The sequence below is a fragment of the Phyllobates terribilis genome, unplaced genomic scaffold, assembly GCF_046119375.1.
Source record: "Phyllobates terribilis strain yellow unplaced genomic scaffold, ASM4611937v1 Scaffold_13__5_contigs__length_258822181, whole genome shotgun sequence".
Classification (NCBI taxonomy): Eukaryota; Metazoa; Chordata; class Amphibia; order Anura; family Dendrobatidae; genus Phyllobates; species Phyllobates terribilis.
In genome coordinates, this window is record NW_027362773.1 from 87,360,125 (window position 1) to 87,378,503 (window position 18,379).

The 18,379-nt window shown below is 47.0% G+C and overlaps 2 protein-coding genes across 4 annotated transcripts in view; both read right to left on the reverse strand.

The window, feature by feature from the left end:
* The window catches only part of EXT2 (exostosin glycosyltransferase 2), a 103,123-nt gene extending 99,046 nt beyond the window's left edge, over positions 1–4,077 (reverse strand). Inside the window, exons 1-3 of one of the 2 annotated variants that reach the window (XM_073658165.1) lie at positions 3,946–4,077; positions 1,061–1,623; positions 284–373 (exon numbers count right to left, since the gene is read on the reverse strand). In XM_073658165.1, coding sequence (XP_073514266.1) covers positions 284–373; positions 1,061–1,596 — 626 coding nt within the window. In that variant the 5' untranslated portion in view covers positions 1,597–1,623; positions 3,946–4,077. Of the gene's footprint in view, positions 1–283; positions 374–1,060; positions 1,627–3,945 lie in introns of both variants that reach the window. The other variant, XM_073658164.1, reaches the window with a different exon arrangement.
* A 6,858-nt stretch (positions 4,078–10,935) lies between these two features.
* ACCS (1-aminocyclopropane-1-carboxylate synthase homolog (inactive)) overlaps positions 10,936–18,379 on the reverse strand; it is a 33,834-nt gene continuing 26,390 nt past the window's right edge. Inside the window, exons 10-15 of one of the 2 annotated variants that reach the window (XM_073658167.1) lie at positions 17,546–17,635; positions 16,983–17,028; positions 14,794–14,935; positions 14,386–14,528; positions 13,739–13,892; positions 10,936–12,654 (exon numbers count right to left, since the gene is read on the reverse strand). In XM_073658167.1, the coding sequence (XP_073514268.1) occupies positions 12,374–12,654; positions 13,739–13,892; positions 14,386–14,528; positions 14,794–14,935; positions 16,983–17,028; positions 17,546–17,635 (856 nt within the window). In that variant the 3' untranslated portion in view covers positions 10,936–12,373. The remainder of the gene's footprint in view (positions 12,655–13,738; positions 13,893–14,385; positions 14,529–14,793; positions 14,936–16,982; positions 17,029–17,545; positions 17,636–18,379) is intronic. The other variant, XM_073658166.1, reaches the window with a different exon arrangement.

Below are 18,379 nucleotides of genomic sequence, written 5' to 3' on the forward strand. Positions count from 1 at the left end.
CGTGCCCTACGAATAGCCCCCTACAGGTGCCAACCGTGCCCTCTGACCCCCCACCTCCAGGTGCCATCCGTGCCCTATGTCCCCACTCCAGTTGCTTCGGTATTATTTCTGATCCGTTTTATCTCTGACGTCACCTGTGGAGGCAGAGTTGTGAGGCCTCTGTACAGATCTGATAATGTGTATGGGGTGGTGGTGGGGGCCTTTACTTTTGGCCAACTGAGTAAAAGCGTTCAGAGCCAAATAGTAAATGCAAGACCTCTAATTATTGTTCCCTGCTCCTTACCTGTCCCGGGGCACGTCCAGGGCGGTGTTATAATCCGGGGGGCCTCCAGGAAGCATATTAAACAACAGGTGGTTTGTACCTCGGTCCCATCTATGGAAGAAGAAAAGTAAAGTTCAATTACAAGAAAATGTCCCAGGTCCCCGAGACAGGCAAGATGGGGCAGAAAACGGGTATCCTCTGGCTTCTGTCGGGTGCTGGGTATATACATTATTTATGGTTCTTAAACATTGGGGCAACTGCAAAAAATATATATATATATATATATATATATATATATATATAAAATTCTGCGACCTATGATTTTTTCTTTAAATCCTGTGGCTGCATATCTGGAAGGATAATGTTATTTCTGGTGACTGATAACTCGTCTCCGGAAGCCGCTCTTATCTTAGATGAAAAGTCACCGTGACTTCAACGCATTTTGCAATCATTATTATATTTTTTTAACATAGCGATATGGCTGATTACAGAAAACAACAGCTTCCAGTATGTGCATCCCTATGAAGCTAATGAAAGGTCCTGTTATACACAGGACCACCTTAGTGGAGATGGGGGTCCCCCATCTTGATGTTTGCATGTAGCCACAGATATATGTGGACACTAATCTATAGTTTTGCCATATGAGTAGAGGACGACAGCCTCCTAAAAATGGGGGCAAGAGAAACCCAAGGTGGATCCAAGAATTGATGAGACTTAAAGGGACTGTCCACTCAAGGCAACTCCTATCCTCTGAAGAGGAGGCGTGTACCACCTGGTGTGACCCATCGCCCGTCTTACCTGGGCAGCTTGGCCAGGGCTTGCGCAGTCTCCTTAATCCGCAGGTTGTTCTGGTTGAGCACATCGATAGACGGCAGGAAGAGGCAGGCTCTGCCGACATCGTCGGTGTAGAAGTCGCTCTCGGACACGGCAGTCAGGAGCTGGTTGTACTCCCGGGAGATGGTGCCGCCCACCGCGCTCCCGTACTCATCCGTGTATTTCTTTAAGGGGTAGATGTAAACTTTGACTTTATTTTTAGGGTTGAAGCCGCAGCGGTACACATCGAAGCACGTGTGCATCCGGCAGCTGAGGTCGCCCCTATCCGGCAGCGGGCTGCTGTCCAAGAGCTTGACGGCCGGCACATCGTGGACGCTGCGCTTCTCCGCGATCCAGTCGCCGGACGGTTCGATGCTGTGAGGCCAAAACTGGAACATGCCGGTGGCGATGAGGCCCAGGAGGACCACCGAGAACAGGGCGATGTAGTAGACGCGGTGCTTGGACTTCATTCTGGGGATCAGGACAGGACCCCGGGTGTTGTACTTGACCGAGGCGCACATAATGGACTCTCCAACCCCGATCCTGCGCTGCTGCAGGGAGGGAAAAGACGGCAATCAGACGACGGGGGTCACAACCAGAGACAGCAGTCAGACGACGGGGGTCACAACTAGAGACAGCAGTCAGACGACGGGGGTCACAACCAGAGCCAACAGTCAGACGACGGGGGTCACAACCAGAGCCAACAGTCAGACGACGGGGGTCACAACCAGAGCCAACAGTCAGACGACGGGGGTCACAACCAGAGCCAACAGTCAGACGACGGGGGTCACAACCAGAGCCAACAGTCAGACGACGGGGGTCACAACCAGAGCCAACAGTCAGACGACGGGGGTCACAACCAGAGACAACAGTCAGACGACGGGGGTCACAACCAGAGACAACAGTCAGACGACGGGGGTCACAACCAGAGACAGCAGTCAGACGACGGGGGTCACAACCAGAGACAGCAGTCAGACGACGGGGGTCACAACCAGAGACAGCAGTCAGACGACGGGGGTCACAACCAGAGACAGCAGTCAGACGACGGGGGTCACAACCAGAGCCAACAGTCAGACGACGGGGGTCACAACCAGAGCCAACAGTCAGACGACGGGGGTCACAACCAGAGCCAACAGTCAGACGACGGGGGTCACAACCAGAGCCAACAGTCAGACGACGGGGGTCACAACCAGAGCCAACAGTCAGACGACGGGGGTCACAACCAGAGCCAACAGTCAGACGACGGGGGTCACAACCAGAGCCAACAGTCAGACGACGGGGGTCACAACCAGAGCCAACAGTCAGACGACGGGGGTCACAACCAGAGACAACAGTCAGACGACGGGGGTCACAACCAGAGACAACAGTCAGACGACGGGGGTCACAACCAGAGACAACAGTCAGACGACGGGGGTCACAACCAGAGACAACAGTCAGACGACGGGGGTCACAACCAGAGACAACAGTCAGACGACGGGGGGTCACAACCAGAGACAACAGTCAGACGACGGGGGGTCACAACCAGAGACAACAGTCAGACGACGGGGGTCACAACCAGAGACAACAGTCAGACGACGGGGGTCACAACCAGAGACAACAGTCAGACGACGGGGGTCACAACCAGAGACAACAGTCAGACGACGGGGGTCACAACCAGAGACAACAGTCAGACGACGGGGGTCACAACCAGAGACAACAGTCAGACGACGGGGGTCACAACCAGAGACAACAGTCAGACGACGGGGGTCACAACCAGAGACAACAGTCAGACGACGGGGGTCACAACCAGAGACAACAGTCAGACGACGGGGGTCACAACCAGAGACAACAGTCAGACGACGGGGGTCACAACCAGAGACAACAGTCAGACGACGGGGGTCACAACCAGATCTACATCTCATCATGACAAGCCAAGACTGAAAAAAAAAAAATCACATTCTCAATGCCGAGTGCGTTATTATTTCCTTTAAGGGGAATTACAGCTTAAAGGGATTTTCCTAGACATTATGTTACCTTTTCTTTTTTTTTTTTAAACCTTCTGTCAGTAAATCAAAACATTCTTGTTACCACCCAGAGGCTCTGTTCACATGCATTTTTTTTCTTTTTTTACCAGTAAAAACGCTGTTAAAAATGCCCATTTTGCGACATTTTTCATGCCTTGTTCATAGCGTTTTCTTTGGGTGCAGATTACTTGTGTGCTTTGTCAACAGCATTTGTTTTATTCATCAAAAACGTTTCAAAAACAGACTGTGGAAACATTTTTTTGCAGCATTTTTTAAGCTTTCATATTAGTGGTTAAAAAAAAAAAGTTTTCCGCCATTTTCTGAAACCCGTGACTTATTTTTTTCCATCCGTATAGCGGAGCGGGGGCTTGTTTTTTTGCGGATTGAGTGGTAGTTTTTATTGATACCTCTCTGGGTTACACGGATTATTTTTATAGGTTTTTTTGGGGGACAGGATGACGCAAAAATACGCAATTTTTTTTTTAACTTCCATTTTAATGGGGGATTTAAAGTTTTACAATTTTTACTGTTTTCAGGGCCCACGAGGGGTTAATCGCTCACACGACAAATATACTGAGATATCACAGTCTACAGCGTAACCGACGCTACGACAACGCAATCATTGGCTTCTATGGCGCTGGTGGCCATGTTGGCGTAGACACGACGTCCGGTAGCTGCAGAGCAGGATGGTGACACTGTCGTGTAATACACGGATGATAATACTGAATATTCCTTCTACAGAGGTAGAAATGGCAGCTACATACAAAGTACAGGTCGTGTGCGCATATACGGCCCCCCTGCGGTTATAGAAGCAGAAACAACACAGGACACACCGTGCGGATAAGGCCTCGGGCCCCCGCTCCTCACCTCGGCCCCCAGTAGCAGCAGCAGCTCCCGGCTCCCGGCCGCCCCTGACACCGTTCACAGCTCCAGCCTCATCCCTCGTCCTGAGACACCCGCACACCAAGCGGAAATGACGTCACCGCCGGGACTGTGTATGAGGAACAGGCGCCGCTAGAGGGAAAATAGTATACTACACGTATTACCACACCTGTCTCCAGACTGTGGCGGCCGCCATTTTGTCGAAGATCGACTACTTCAGCACAGTGAAGAAAAGATTTAATTAACCCCTTCTAGATGCAACTAATGACAACAAAGCTGTCAATCTTCACAGTACACTGTTAGGAAAGTAATTAAATTGCAATGGCTTCGTGTCATGGCTCTTCTTTAGATTAGTCGTCATGGTTACCACACATCTTGACAAACACGCTAATTAAAAAAAAGAACCAGGAGGCGACACTCAGAGAACTGTCCTACAGTCGCAGATTACAGACGTGGCCGATGGACCGGGTCATATGAATCGACTTGCTAACAACAGGGGCCATAAACGTGTCCACAGCAGTGTCCCCAGAACAGTGACGGTCCCCCATATTATAGGGGTCCCCACTTTACGGGTGCTGCAGGGGCTCTGCAAGGCATCCAAAAAAGTCCTTAGGATAGGTCATCAATGTCTGATCAGTCCGACACCCGGGACCCCCGACCATCAGCTGTTCTCGGTGTCAGCGGCCGCCGGCCGGAACTGCTCAATTGCGGAGCTGCTCCGTCTTCTGATAGTGGCCACTTACTATTTGCCCCCTCTTCAAATCAATATGAGGCAGATGTGCTATACCCAGCCACAGCCATGTACAAAATGGAAATCACACCTGAAACCAGATAAAAAGGGGAGAAGTTGACTCCATCTTTGCATTGTGTGTCTGTGTGCGCCACACTAAGTATGGAGAACAGAAAAAGGAGAAGAGAACTGTCTGAGGACTTGAGAACCAAGACACACAATGCAAAGATTGAGCAACTTCTCTGCTTTTTATCTGGTTTCAGGCGGGATTTTGATATTGCTCACACCTGTTAAAGCTTGTTAGTGGTTATAGGAAGCGATTTATTACAGTTATTTATTCCAAAGGGTGCGCAACCAAATATTAAGTTGATGGTTCCAACAATTTTGTCCGGCCTATTCTTGGGATTTTGTGAGAAATTATGTCAATTTTTCTTGTGTTGTTCCAATACAATCAAATGAAATAAACATGTGTATAACAAAACATGTGTAATTGCAATAATTTTCTGATAGAAATACTTCCTTTTCTGGAACCATTTCCATGGGGCCAACACTTTCAGCCATGACAGTATATCTTAGCACGCTCAGAATGCAGGTGTATTTGTTTATACGCTATATCAAGGCAGTTATGGGAACCTGCACATTGATTTAATTTTTCTATGAGGTGCTTGACAGGTTTTTTTTTCTCTAATGTCTACATGAATGCAGAGCAGGGTAATTTCACTGGCGAGACTCCAAGCAGACCGCACACAGCATGGAGAAGAAGAGAGAAAGTGAATCAGAGAATAATAATAATATAATCATTTTTATTTTGATAGCGCCAACATATTCCGCAGCACTTTACAATTTTAGGGGGGACTTATACAACCCCTGGCAAAAATTATGGAATCACCAGGCTCGGAGGATGTTCATTCAGTTGTTTAATGTTGTTGAAAAAAAGCAGATCACAGACATGGCACAAAACTAAAGTCATTTCAAATGGCAACTTTAGGGCTTTAAGAAGCACTAAAAGAAAGCAAGATTAAAAATGTGGTACTCAGTAAGGGTAATTTTTTTAAGACCAAGCAGAGGGAAAAAATGATAGAATCACTCAATTCGGAGGAAAAAATTATGGAATCACCCTGTAAATTTTCATTTCCAAAACTAACACCTGCATCAAATTAGATCTGCTCATTAGTCTGCATCTAAATAGAAGATGCCAAGGTAAGGCACTGCCTGGCCCCCATGGTCAAAGAAGAGAAAAGAACAGTAAAGAGAAGATGCATAGGAGACAGGGAGTAATAGACCGAAACAGAGAGACAGACTCTGTTGGAAAAGCTAGAGAGTGATATATTTGGGAAGCGTGCGTGTCCACCAGGAGCACAACAGAGGGGAAGGAAAGGGTTACAGATCAGCTCCTGTGAAAATAAAATTTAACAACCATCAGTATTCTAGTACTGAAATAAAGCTTCTTGGATGACGGGTATAGTGAGAAGTAACATAACCTTAAAGGGTAAACTCCGACCCCCAACCTCTTTCGGGGTCGACATAAGATAGGTGAAAACTAAAACAAGAATAAATGCAAATCCTTGTTAAATTTGGGTCAGGAGTCTTATTATACACTGCTCAAAAAATAAAGGGAACACTTAAACAACAGAATATAACTCCAAGTAAATCAAACTTCTGTGAAATCAAACTGTCCACTTAGGAAGCAATACTGATTGACAATCAATTTCACATGCTGTTGTGCAAATGGAATAGACAATAGATGGAAATTATTGGCAATTATCAAGACACCCTCAATAAAGGAGTGGTTCTGCAGGTGGGGACCACAGACCACATCTCAGTACCAATGCTGTCTGGCTGATGTTTTGGTCACTTTTGAATGTTGGTTGTGCTTTCACACTCGTAGTAGCATGAGACGGACTTTACAACCCACAGAAGTTGCTCAGGTAGTGCAGCTCATCCAGGATGGCACATAAATGTGAGCTGTGGCAAGAAAGTTTGCTGTGTCTGTCAGCGTAGTGTCCAGAGGCTGGAGGCGCTACCAGGAGACATGCCAGTACACCAGGAGACGTGCAGGACGCTTGGCATTTGCCACAGAACACCAGGATTGGCAAAGTTGCGACTGGCGCCCTGTGCTCTTCACAGATGAAAGCAGGTTCACACTGAGCACATATGACAGACGTGACAGAGTCTGGAGACGCCGTGGAGAGCGATCTGCTGCCTGCAACATCCTTCAGCAATAACCGGTTTGGCAGTGGGTCAGTAATGGTGTGGGGTGGCATTTCTTTGGAGGGCCGCACAGCCCTCCATGTGCTCGCCAGAGGTAGCCTGACTGCCATTAGGTACGGAGATGAGATCCTCAGACCCCTTGTGAGACCATATGCTGGTGCGGGTGGCCCTGGGTTCCTCCTAATGCAGGACAATGCCAGACCTCATGTGGCTGGAGTGTGTCAGCAGTTCCTGCAAGATGAAGGCATTGAAGCTATGGACTGGCCGCCCGTTCCCCAGACCTGAATCCGATTGAGCACATCTGGGACATCATGTCTCGCTCCATCCACCAACGTCACGTTGCACCACAGACTGTCCAGGAGTTGGTGGATGCTTTAGTCCAGGTCTGGGAGGAGATCCCACAGGAGACCATCCGCAACCTCATCAGGAGCATGCCCAGGCGTTGTAGGGAGGTCATACAGGCACGTGGAGGCCACACACAATACTGAGACTCATTGTGACTTGTTTTAAGAACATTAAATCAAAGTTGGATCAGCCTGTAGTGTGTTTTTCCACTTTAATTTTGGGGGTGACTCCAAATCCAGGCCTCCATTAGTTAATAAATGTGATTTCCATTGATGATTTTTGTGTGATTTTGTTGTCAGCACATTCAACTTTGTACAGAACAAAGTATTCAATGAGAATATTTCATTCATTCAGATCTAGGATGTGTTATTTGAGTGTTCCCTTTATTTTTTTGAGCAGTATATTTACATTACAACAGAATAATTTATTTTATATTTTGAAAGATCGGACTTTTACAAATGCAGCAATAACTAATATGTGTATTTATTAAAAAAATCTTAATCTTTAATGGGGGCCAATTTGAACATATATACAGTACAGACCAAAAGTTTGGACACACCTTCTAATTTAAAGATTTTTCTGTATTTTCATGACTATGAAAATTGTACATTCACACTGAAGGCATCAAAACTATGAATTACCACATGTGGAATTATATACTTAACAAAAAAGTGTGAAACAACTGAAAATATGTCTTATATTCTAGGTTCTTCAAAGTAGCCACCTTTTGCTTTGATGACTGCTTTGCACACTCTTGGCATTCTCTTGATGAGCTTCAAGAGGTAGTCACCGGAAATGGTTTTCACTTCACAGGTGTGCCCTGTCAGGTTTAATAAGTGGGATTTCTTGCCTTATAAATGGGGTTGGGACCATCAGTTGTGTTGTGCAGAAGTCTGGTGGATACACAGCTGATAGTCCTACTGAATAGACTGTTAGAATTTGTATTATGGCAAGAAAAAAGCAGCTAAGTAAAGAAAAACGAGTGGCCATCATTACTTTAAGAAATGAAGGTCAGTCAGTGAGAAAAAGTGGGCAAACTTTGAATGTGTCCCCAAGTGCAGTTGCAAAAACCATCAAGAGCTACTAAGAAACTGGCTCACATGAGGATCGCCCCAGGAAAGGAAGACCAAGAGTCACCTCTGCTTCTGAGGATAAGTTTATCTGAGTCACCAGCCTCAGAAATCGCAGGTTAACAGCAGCTCAGATTAGAGACCAGGTCAATGCCACACAGAGTTCTAGCAGCAGACACATCTCTTCAACAACTGTTAAGAGGAGACTTTGTGCAGCAGGCCTTCATGGTAAAATAGCTGCTAGGAAACCACTGCTAAGGACAGGCAACAAGCAGAAGAGACTTGTTTGGGCTAAAGAACACAAGGAATTGACATTAGGCCAGTGGAAATCTGTGCTTTGGTCTGATGAGTCCAAATTTGAGATCTTTGGTTCTAACCACCGTGTCTTTGTGCGACGCAGAAAAGGTGAACGGATGGACTCAACATGCCTGGTTCCCACAGTGAAGCATGGAGGAGGAAGTGTGATGGTGTGGGGGTGCTTTGCTGGTGACACTGTTGGGGATTTATTCAAAATTGAAGGCATACTGAACCAGCATGGCTACCACAGCATCTTGCAGCGGCATGCTATTCCATCCGGTTTGCGTTTAGTTGGAACATCATTTCTTTTTCAACAGGACAATGACCCCAAACACACCTCCAGACTGTGTAAGGGCTATTTGACCAAGAAGGAGAGTAATGAGGTGCTATGCCAGATGACCTGGCCTCCACAGTCACCAGACCTGAACCCAATCGAGATGGTTTGGGGTGAGCTGGACCGCAGAGTGAAGGCAAAAGGGCCAACAAGTGCTAAGCATCTCTGGGAACTCCTTCAAGATTGTTGGAAGACCATTTCCGGTGACTACTTCTTGAAGCTCATCAGGAGAATGCCAAGAGTGTGCAAAGCAGTCATCAAAGCAAAAGGTGGCTACTTTGAAGAACCTAGAATATAAGACATATTTTCAGTTGTTTCACACTTTTTTGTTAAGTATATAATTCCACATGTGTTAATTCATAGTTTTGATGCCTTCAGTGTGAATGTACAATTTTCATAGTCATGAAAATACAGAAAAATCTTTAAATGAGAAGGTGTGTCCAAACTTTTGGTCTGTGCTGTATATATATTAAACATTTATTTTTCCACTTTTTATTGTATTTGTTAGTCCCCTTAGGGGACTTGAAGCTGCGATCATCTGATCACTTGTGTTAAATACAGTGATGCCTCAGCTGGCAAAAAAATGTGGGCTTGGCTTGCGAACCCGCATTAAAGTCAAGGAGCCAGAGCATGACGTATCAGAACATAATATGTCGATAAGGGGTTAAAAGAAGGCGGTGAGCGTCATACTTACGTATATAGTAATAACATAAATTCTTACATGGTAAGAAGTATATTTTTTAGAACAGCAAAACTTGAAGAATGTACAAACGCTGTGTGTGCTGTTTGGTCCTTACTAAGGGGGCGGTGCTTGCAGGATCCTCGGGGGCGTGTCTTTAGGCTGCTGTGCGTTTGTTTGGTCTTTACTAAGGGGGCGGTGCTTACAGGGTCCTCAGGGGCGTGTCTTTAGGCCACTGTGCTTGGTCTTTACTAAGGGGCGGTGCTTGCAGGATCCTCAGGGGCGTGTCTTTAGGCCGCTGCACGTTTGGGCTTTACTAAGGGGGAGGTGCTTGCAGGATCCCCAGGGGCGTGTCTTTAGGCCGCTGTGCGTTTGGGCTTTACTAAGGGGGAGGTGCTCGCAGGATCCTCAGGGGCGTGTCTTTAGGCCGCTATGCGTTTGTCCTTTACTAAGCGGGCGGTGCTCACAGGATCCTCGGGGGCGTGTCTTTAGGCCGCTGTGCGTTTGGGCTTTACTAAGGGGGAGGTGCTTGCAGGATCCCCAGGGGCGTGTCTTTAGGCCACTGTGCGTTTGGGCTTTACTAAGGGGGAGGTGCTCGCAGGATCCTCAGGGGCGTGTCTTTAGGCCGCTGTGCGTTTGTGCTTTACTAAGGGGGCGGTGCTCACAGGATCCTCAGGGGCGTGTCTTTAGGCCGCTGTGCGCTTGTGCTTTACTAAGGGGGCGGTACTCACAGGATCCTCGGGGGCGTGTCTTTAGGCCGCTGTGCGTTTGTGCTCTACTAAGGGGGCGGTGCTCACAGGATCCTCGGGGGCGTGTCTTTAGGCCGCTGTGCGTTTGTGCTTTTCTAAGGGGGACGATGGTTGCAGGATCCTCAGGGGCGTGTCTTTAGGCCGATGTGTGTTTGTTCTTTACTAAGGGGCGGTGCTCACAGGCGTGTCTTTATGCCGCTGTGCTTGGTCTTTACTAAGGGGGGGCGATGCTTGCAGGATCCTCGGTGGCGTCTTTAGGACGCTGTGCTTGGTCTTTACTAAGGGGGTGATGCTTGCTGGATCCTCAGGGGCGTGTCTTTAGGCTGCTTGTGTTATTATCCTGTGGCCAACACCATAAAAATGAGTAAATAAAAAGGCCCATATCTCTGAAACCGTATGGCAGATTTGAAAAAAAAACAACAAAATATGGATTTTCTCGGGGAATAAAATAAGAGCAAACCCCAGTCACTTATGCCCTGGTGACCGATCCCCTTTAATATTGGAAACTGTAATTGTCTTGTAAATTTTATTCACGGCTGATGTATAAAAGTCATACTGATGAGAAATCATCCATTTTTTCTGGATGAAAATCGCACAATTTTTATTATACATTAGTTTGACAGCAAATCACACCCCAAAAATATTGTTGAGGGATTGATCACATGAAACGGAGCTGTATTATAATGTGACCAACAGTGAAGAGGATTTTGTGACCTGGATACAATTGGAGCAACGCTTGGGGTTCGTCAGTGTGTAGATATCATCGAGAATGCTTTTATTCCCTGACAGCAAGAGGAGATCTGGAAACAGGGTGCAGAACTGAGACGCAAAGTCAATTACACAATAACTGCTTTTATTTACATAGGACCCCTTTAACTCTTCTGCCGACAGCCTTAAAAATAGACGCATCGCAACCCGACGACGCACCGCAACAAGGATCTGCTTGATGGTGGATTCCTCACGTATATGTCACCGATGGAAAAAAGTAACAGATCCTACAAAGCAGACAGAAGACTTTTTTTTTTTTTCCATTAGGATTTTTCCCTTTCAGTAAATTGACTTTAACCCCTTAATGACCGGTCTGTTTTGAGCCTTTTCATCAAAAATAAGTGAAAGTGGACAACCTCATTAAAGAGTCCACATCCTACGGCGTGCGTTACTCCAAGCTCAGGTCTCAGTTTCTCCAGCCGGTTTCCATTCAGTGCTATGGCAGACAGTAATGCACTCATACAACACTGGAATATATGGGGGAAAAAAAGTAAAAATTCATTGACTTGAATCCTCAAGTGTCCAGAAGAAAATCTTCTTCAAATTAGATCAATAATTCAATCTTCTTTACGCTTAAATCTATTTTTACTGCTTTTCTTAAACCTCCTTTCCAGAGCGTAACTATATCCTTTCCTAAAAATTGGTTTACTCGTGTTGAATTCTCACCAAAGTTTTATGAAGAAATGGAGCCATCGATTAACCTCGGCTATTTTAACCCATGATGCTATCGTGTTGTCTCTGTAAGCAGCAGATTGACGCCGAGTGCCATGATTAAGTCTGCGTTTCTCGGGGAGTAAATCTTCCCCCCAATTGAGCTTTAACGCGACTTATTCTGAAATCAGGAAAAGTAAAAAAAAACACATAAAAACACATTATTCTTCTGTTTGGCACCGTAACTATTTCCTGCACTGATAAAAAAAAACAAAAAAACAGACTGAATACAGGAGAATATAGCACGAGCCAAGGTCACGGCGAACGTTACAGAAAAATGTGTAAAATACGCAGAACATTAAGTGCTACCGATTCTTTTTTGGTTACAGTTCCAGTTATTTGGTCCCATTGATAAATGGCGAGTCCCCAGAACCTATGCAGTACCATTGTACTGCTCGTCCTCTATGTCGGTGCATTATAGGAGCAGCAACTGGGAACCAGTGAGGCCAAAATGGTTTCCAATCAAGAGACCATTCCAATAAGACAGTCTAGGAGACCACCACCTTGACCCCACTGTCCTCACTGCTTTCCCACGTATTTGCTGTATACTTGGAAAACTTCCGGGTGCTGTTGAGCAAAGTTTTCGGCAGTGTTTTGCTGCAGCCAGTCGCTTGAACGCATCTGGTTCTGGAGCTGAACGATGAGATTGCTCAGGTTGGAGCTGGAAGGTTCGTGGTGGCTGGACACATAGATGACCTCGTCCGTGCTGTCCGCTTTACCATCTTCCTCTACGGGGCTCGGATCTTCCATCTGAAGCTCCTTCTCCCTCCTTTCCAGCACCTTGCGGATCCGCTGCATTCCTGAGAAGAGGAAATAATGAATGGTAGAAAGTTAGATGGAAACAGAGGGCCCCAGAACCCAAACTTAGAATGGACCTGGTTATGTTTTCCTTCTCCAAATAACTGTCTGCAGTCACCACTAGAGGGAGCTCAGTCCATACAGATTTATACAAAGGGTCTTGTATGATGGGTAGATGAGATTCCTGGCATTTGTAAAAAAAATGAATACCAACAGCACTTATGATATTCTCTTTTCCATTAATGAGTTTGTCCACCTTTGCATTGTTACTTAAATGCATGTATTTGGGGCTAAAAATCAATTTTGTCATTGGGTTTCATTAACAATTTTGTATCGTTTGCCTTCTATAGCTTCTGGGTTGCACGGTGTATTGCTGGCTGTAGAATGAGTTAACTAAGAACCTACCAGTGAGTTTGCTTGTAACTATTTTATATGAACTCTTCTCAGCTGATTTATGACCACATCAAAGTTAAAGGGGTATTCCCATCTCCAAGCTCCTATCCCAATATGTAATAGGTGTAATAATAATAATATTAGCAAACACCTCCAATTAGAAATGTAGTATAGTTCTTCTGATTTGCTATGTCGCTTACCCCATGTGCAGGGCATTGCAGTAGCTTAGGTATCCATTGTTATGACCAACTGTGTGGCCGTAACTATGGATACCTAAGCTACTGCAATGCCCTGCACATGGGGTAAGTGACATAGCAAATAAGAAGAACTATACCACATTTCTAATTGGAGGTATTTGCTAATATTATTATTACACCTACTGCAGATTGGGATAGGATCTTGGAGATGGGAATACGCCTTTAAATGTGCAGAGAAACAAAGAGCCTGTAAAGGCCAAACAGTGCAAAATTTGCAATGAAACTCATTTGCAAAAATTATTTTTTAACCACAAATACAGATGATTCAGGAAAAAAAAATTGCCGGATATAATTCTCATCACATTTCTTGTAGTGACAAACACTTTCCCAGATTTTTTTGACAAGAGGGTGTGGCATAGCAAAAAGGGGTGTGGCTTGCTTTAAAAGAAAAATTAAATATTGCCACAAAGTAAGCCAAGTGGCCACGAGCTCTTACCCAGCTGCAGCCGGTGGGTCTTGTCGGAGAATATCACTCTGAACCAGCCGGGCTCCGAGCATTCAAAGGCTTTACCACAAGACAGAAGAACCTTGTTATCCAGAAAGTCCCTCCACAGGGAAACTTCTTCCTCAAAGGTCGGAGCCCTCAGATACTGCAGAAAACATCAGAAGTGACCACAAATAGAAAAAAAGGTTCATATGTAACAACTTAAATAAATAAAAAATACACACAAAATAGTTACTTATTTTTTTCATTCTCAAGTTCCAACAACCACTTTTCAATCTTATTTTTCTTTAGATGTCAATGATCGAAAAAGTGAGTTGAAGTTCTAAAGATCAACTTTCTGGGGTAGATGTAATCTATTTACTATCTTTTGTTAATTTATCTATCATTAAAGGGTTGTACCTACTACTGAATTATTTTGTGACACAAGAAAGCAAATTCCACTCTGTTGATGCATATGGCAGAGGATTATCTTCTACTATATGCATCAACACAATGCTTTGGAATACACAGTATACCAAGCATTATTGCATGTCAGTGTTATACCTCTGGCGCGGCCTAATAGGCAAATATATAGGAATCAGTATAACAACAACAGACCCAGTCTTCATATTGTAAAGTCCCAATCTTTAGTTTCTCACCTTACGGAAGTCAATCCAGGTGAAGAATCCAGCGCCGCGGTTGAGAAAGGGTACGCCGATGGCGTGGAGCTCGTCTGCCACAAAAGCCTGAGCAGCCCGTAAGCGAGAATGATTCACTCGTAAGTAAACCTGATTAATCCAATCTAGAGAGTGAATGGGAACAAGTCTGATGAGTACCAGAGTCCATGTTCAGAGTATTACAAGGGGCAACTAAGAGGGCTTACTTATGGCCACCTTAAAGCGGGTGCCTACTTGAGCAAACTGCAGGCCATGTGGCGGACACAGGAGGTACAGCTCGTCAATGGGGGTGGGCGTCTAGGTCATGCGTGGATGTAACATTTCCCCCAAATGCTTCTGTTTGCAGCAGCTATGTGCCAAATGATTTGGGGTCTACCTTTAGGATCTCACCTCGGTCACGCATTAGTTGGGCTACTTTGTATTGTATGGGGCCACAGACCCCATGGAAGTAGCAGAGAGAGGCCACGCCATTGCAGACATCCTGATTCTGGGAGTAAAGTGTCCCAAACCGAACTCCTGAGACCGCAAAGTCCTGCAAGATGAGACAGATGGAAGATAAAAATGTTAATTGTCTTATTCAGCACTAAGCAAAGTAAACTGACTGAATACTAATGTGAGGTACACAAGAGGCGGTCACCCAGCTTACCTGGGCTACTGAATGGCAAATCTAGCAAGTTATGTAGTGATCCTAGGGCAGGGGATGTAGCACTAGTATCTGCTCTCAGTCACCCAGACACAAGCTCCTACGGACGGTGCTCTATACACTACTGTTCTTAAAGGGGTTGTATCAACAATGCTGCAAGAAGGCTTATAACTTGCAGATCACAAAGAATCGAGAGGACGCTCCCCCGCATAGTACACCCAAGAAGGGAAGTCTGTATTCCATGAAAAAAAGGTGCATTGGATCTCTTGCTGGTTCAAAGGCATTTTGAGCATTACCCCTCTTAATCATAGACATTTATGTATAACTGTCTATGATTAACACTCGAGACGCATGAGATGAATCTGTACCTATTTTAATATGTTTCAATAAAAGGATTGATATTAAGGAGTGCCGGATTTTTGAAGAGTTTCTATATAACTTGCTGGCCGCTGGTGGTCCTATGACTGGGACTCTCATGGAACTTGAGGATTAGGGTCTGGAGTCCCCATTCTGAATGGAGCAGCATCCGATGGGACATAGCCAAGAGTTATATTCAGCTACCACTGTCAGTCCCATAGACTTTAAAAAGAGCAGGAGTGTGCAGTACTGTATGTCATCAGGATAAATGAGGGTCACGGCGGTCGGTAGGACGCCCAGGGATCAGGCATCAAGTCTTTAACAAGAAGTCACTGAGATGTAACCAGAAGTTTAAAAAAAAAAAAAATCGCCCCCTTCTGTGCCCTTACTTCTTGTTCTGCAGCCAGTAACCGATGTAGCACCTTGCAGACTTCCTGCTCTGCTCGGCCCCTGCCTGACCTGCTCGGCCCCGGCCTGACCCGCTCGTCCCCTGCCTGCCCCGCTCGTCCCCTGCCTGCCGCGCTCGTCCCCTGCCTGCCCTGCTCGTCCCCTGCCTGACCTGCTCGTCCCCTGCCTGCCCTCTTCCTGCCTTGCTCGCCCCCTGCTTGCCCTGCTCTCCCCCTGCCCTGCTCACCTCCTGCCTGCCACCTGTCTGCCCAGCTTGCCCTCTTCCAGCCCTGCTCGCCCTCTGCACGTCCTCTTCCTGCCCTGCTCGCCCCCTGCATGCCATCTTCCTGCCCTGCTCGCCCCCTGCCTGCCCTGCTCACCCCCTGCCTGCCCTCTTCTTGCCCTGCTCATCCCCTGCCTGCCCTGCTCGTCCTCTGCCTGCCCTGCTCGCCTCCTGGCTGCACTGCTCGCCCCCTGCCCTGCTCGTCCTCTGCCAGCCCTGCTCGTCCACTGCCTGCCCTGCTCGCCCCCTGCCTGCCCTGCTCTCCCCCTGCCCTGCTCACCTCCTGCCTGCCACCTGTCTGCCCAGCTTGCCCTCTTCCAGCCCTGCTCGCCCTCTGCACGTCCGCTTCCTGCCCTGCTCGCCCCCTGCCTGCCCTGCTTGCCCCCTGCACGCCATCTTCCTGCCCTGCTCGCCCCCTGCCTGCCCTGCTCACCCCCTTCCTGCCCTGCTCATCCCCTGCCTGCCCTGCTCGTCCTCTGCCTGCCCTGCTCGCCTCCTGGCTGCCCTGCTCGCCCCCTGCCCTGCTCGTCCACTGCCTGCCCTGCTCGCCCCCTGGCTGCCCTGCTCGTCCTCTGCCTGCCCTGCTCGCCCCCTGGCTGCCCTGCTCGTCCTCTGCCTGCCCTGCTCGCCCCCTGGCTGCCCAACTCGCCCCCTGGCCGCCCTGCTCGTCCTCTGCCTGCCCTGCTCGTCCACTGCCTGCCCTGCTCGCCCCCTGGCTGCCCTGCTCGCCCCCTGGCTGCCCTGCTCGCCCCCTGGCCGCCCTGCTCGTCCTCTGCCTGCCCTCCGTACAAAAGTCTGGTAACAATGAAAGCTCTGTGATGCATTTTAGCTGTTACTCCAGTAATTGGACCAGAATTCTGGGCTTTTTGTGGGGTGAAGTGATGACATAAATCGATGGCCCTTACTCACCTTGCTAATTCCCCACATCACATGAGTCCTCTGAGGATCAGGAAGCCTAAAACATACAGAATGGGATGAATTATAAACGTTGTGAATATATAAAGCAGCCATACACATTAGATAGCGGTCGTTCTGCGGACAGCTCTCTCCTGACTCCCCCATAGGCGGTGTTTACAGAATACCATCGCAATGTGTTTTTATTGCCAAAAAATGTGGTGATTTTCAATCATTTTTTTTGGAGAACTGCTGCAAAAAATTGCATCAAAAATGTATCTTGTGCACACGACCATACACAGGGCCGTTCACACCTCCCACAGTATTGTAACACCCCAGATCCTTCTCCACCATCTGTCAGGAGGTCTCCGACTGTCGGTCAATCCCACAGAGCTTGGACAACTTTTATATACTGTGTATAAGGGCTTTAATAGTGCTGCCCAGGAGCATCCGCTAAGGATACAGCTGGCCGTGGCTGTATCATATCCGGACGGCGGAGCTGTACCCGTGAGCACTGACATTTGTCTGTTTCCCATCCCCCTCCTGTATCACAATCTCGGAGCAGCGTGTAGTCTCACTTGTCCAGGCTCAGCACGCTGTGGAACGACGCAGACTCGTCAAACACGGAGAGCATGTAGATCTCATCCACTATGACGTGTAACGAGTTCCTGCAAGACAAAGAGGAAGCAATCAGGTCACATCGTCCAGCAGGGTGTGCTGCTCTTCACTGTATAGTACCCTTAATAACTGTCAATCCCCAAAGTTTTACATTAGAGCTGCATTCATAATTCTGCATGCTGGAGTAAAAAATAATTCCAGACAGCAAACAAGTAGGAAATGTTGAGAGAGTTTAGTTCTATAACGCAGGCTTTAACTTGGGACCTGAATACAATAAGTGATGATGTAACTGCACCAGCAGAATAGTGAGTGCAGCTCTGGAGCATAATAGAGGGATTTTTGGTACTCACTGTAAAATCTCTTTTTTTATCGCTTCATTGGGGGGACACAGGACCATGGGTGTATGCTGTTGTCACTAGGAGGTTGACACTAGGCAAAAAAAGAAAAAAACTCCTCCTCCGCAGTATGCACCCGCCTACAGGCACCAAGCTCGCCAGTTAGTGGCTAGAGCAGTAGGAGGAACTTAAAACAATCAACTATGCAATGCCCATTGGGGCACAACCGTGAAAACTAAATTAAGTGCCCAACAGGGCCCACTGTAGCTGTTCCCAAAATCAGGGAGGGTGCTGTGTCCCCCAATGAAGGCTCCAAGAAAGAGATTTTACGGTGACTACCAAAAATCCCTCTTTCTTTATCGCTTCATTGGGGGACACAGGACCATGGGACGTCCAAAAGCAGTCCCTAGGGTGGAAGAACAAAAAAAGGTAGCCACAGACTAGGTCAGACTTCGGCAA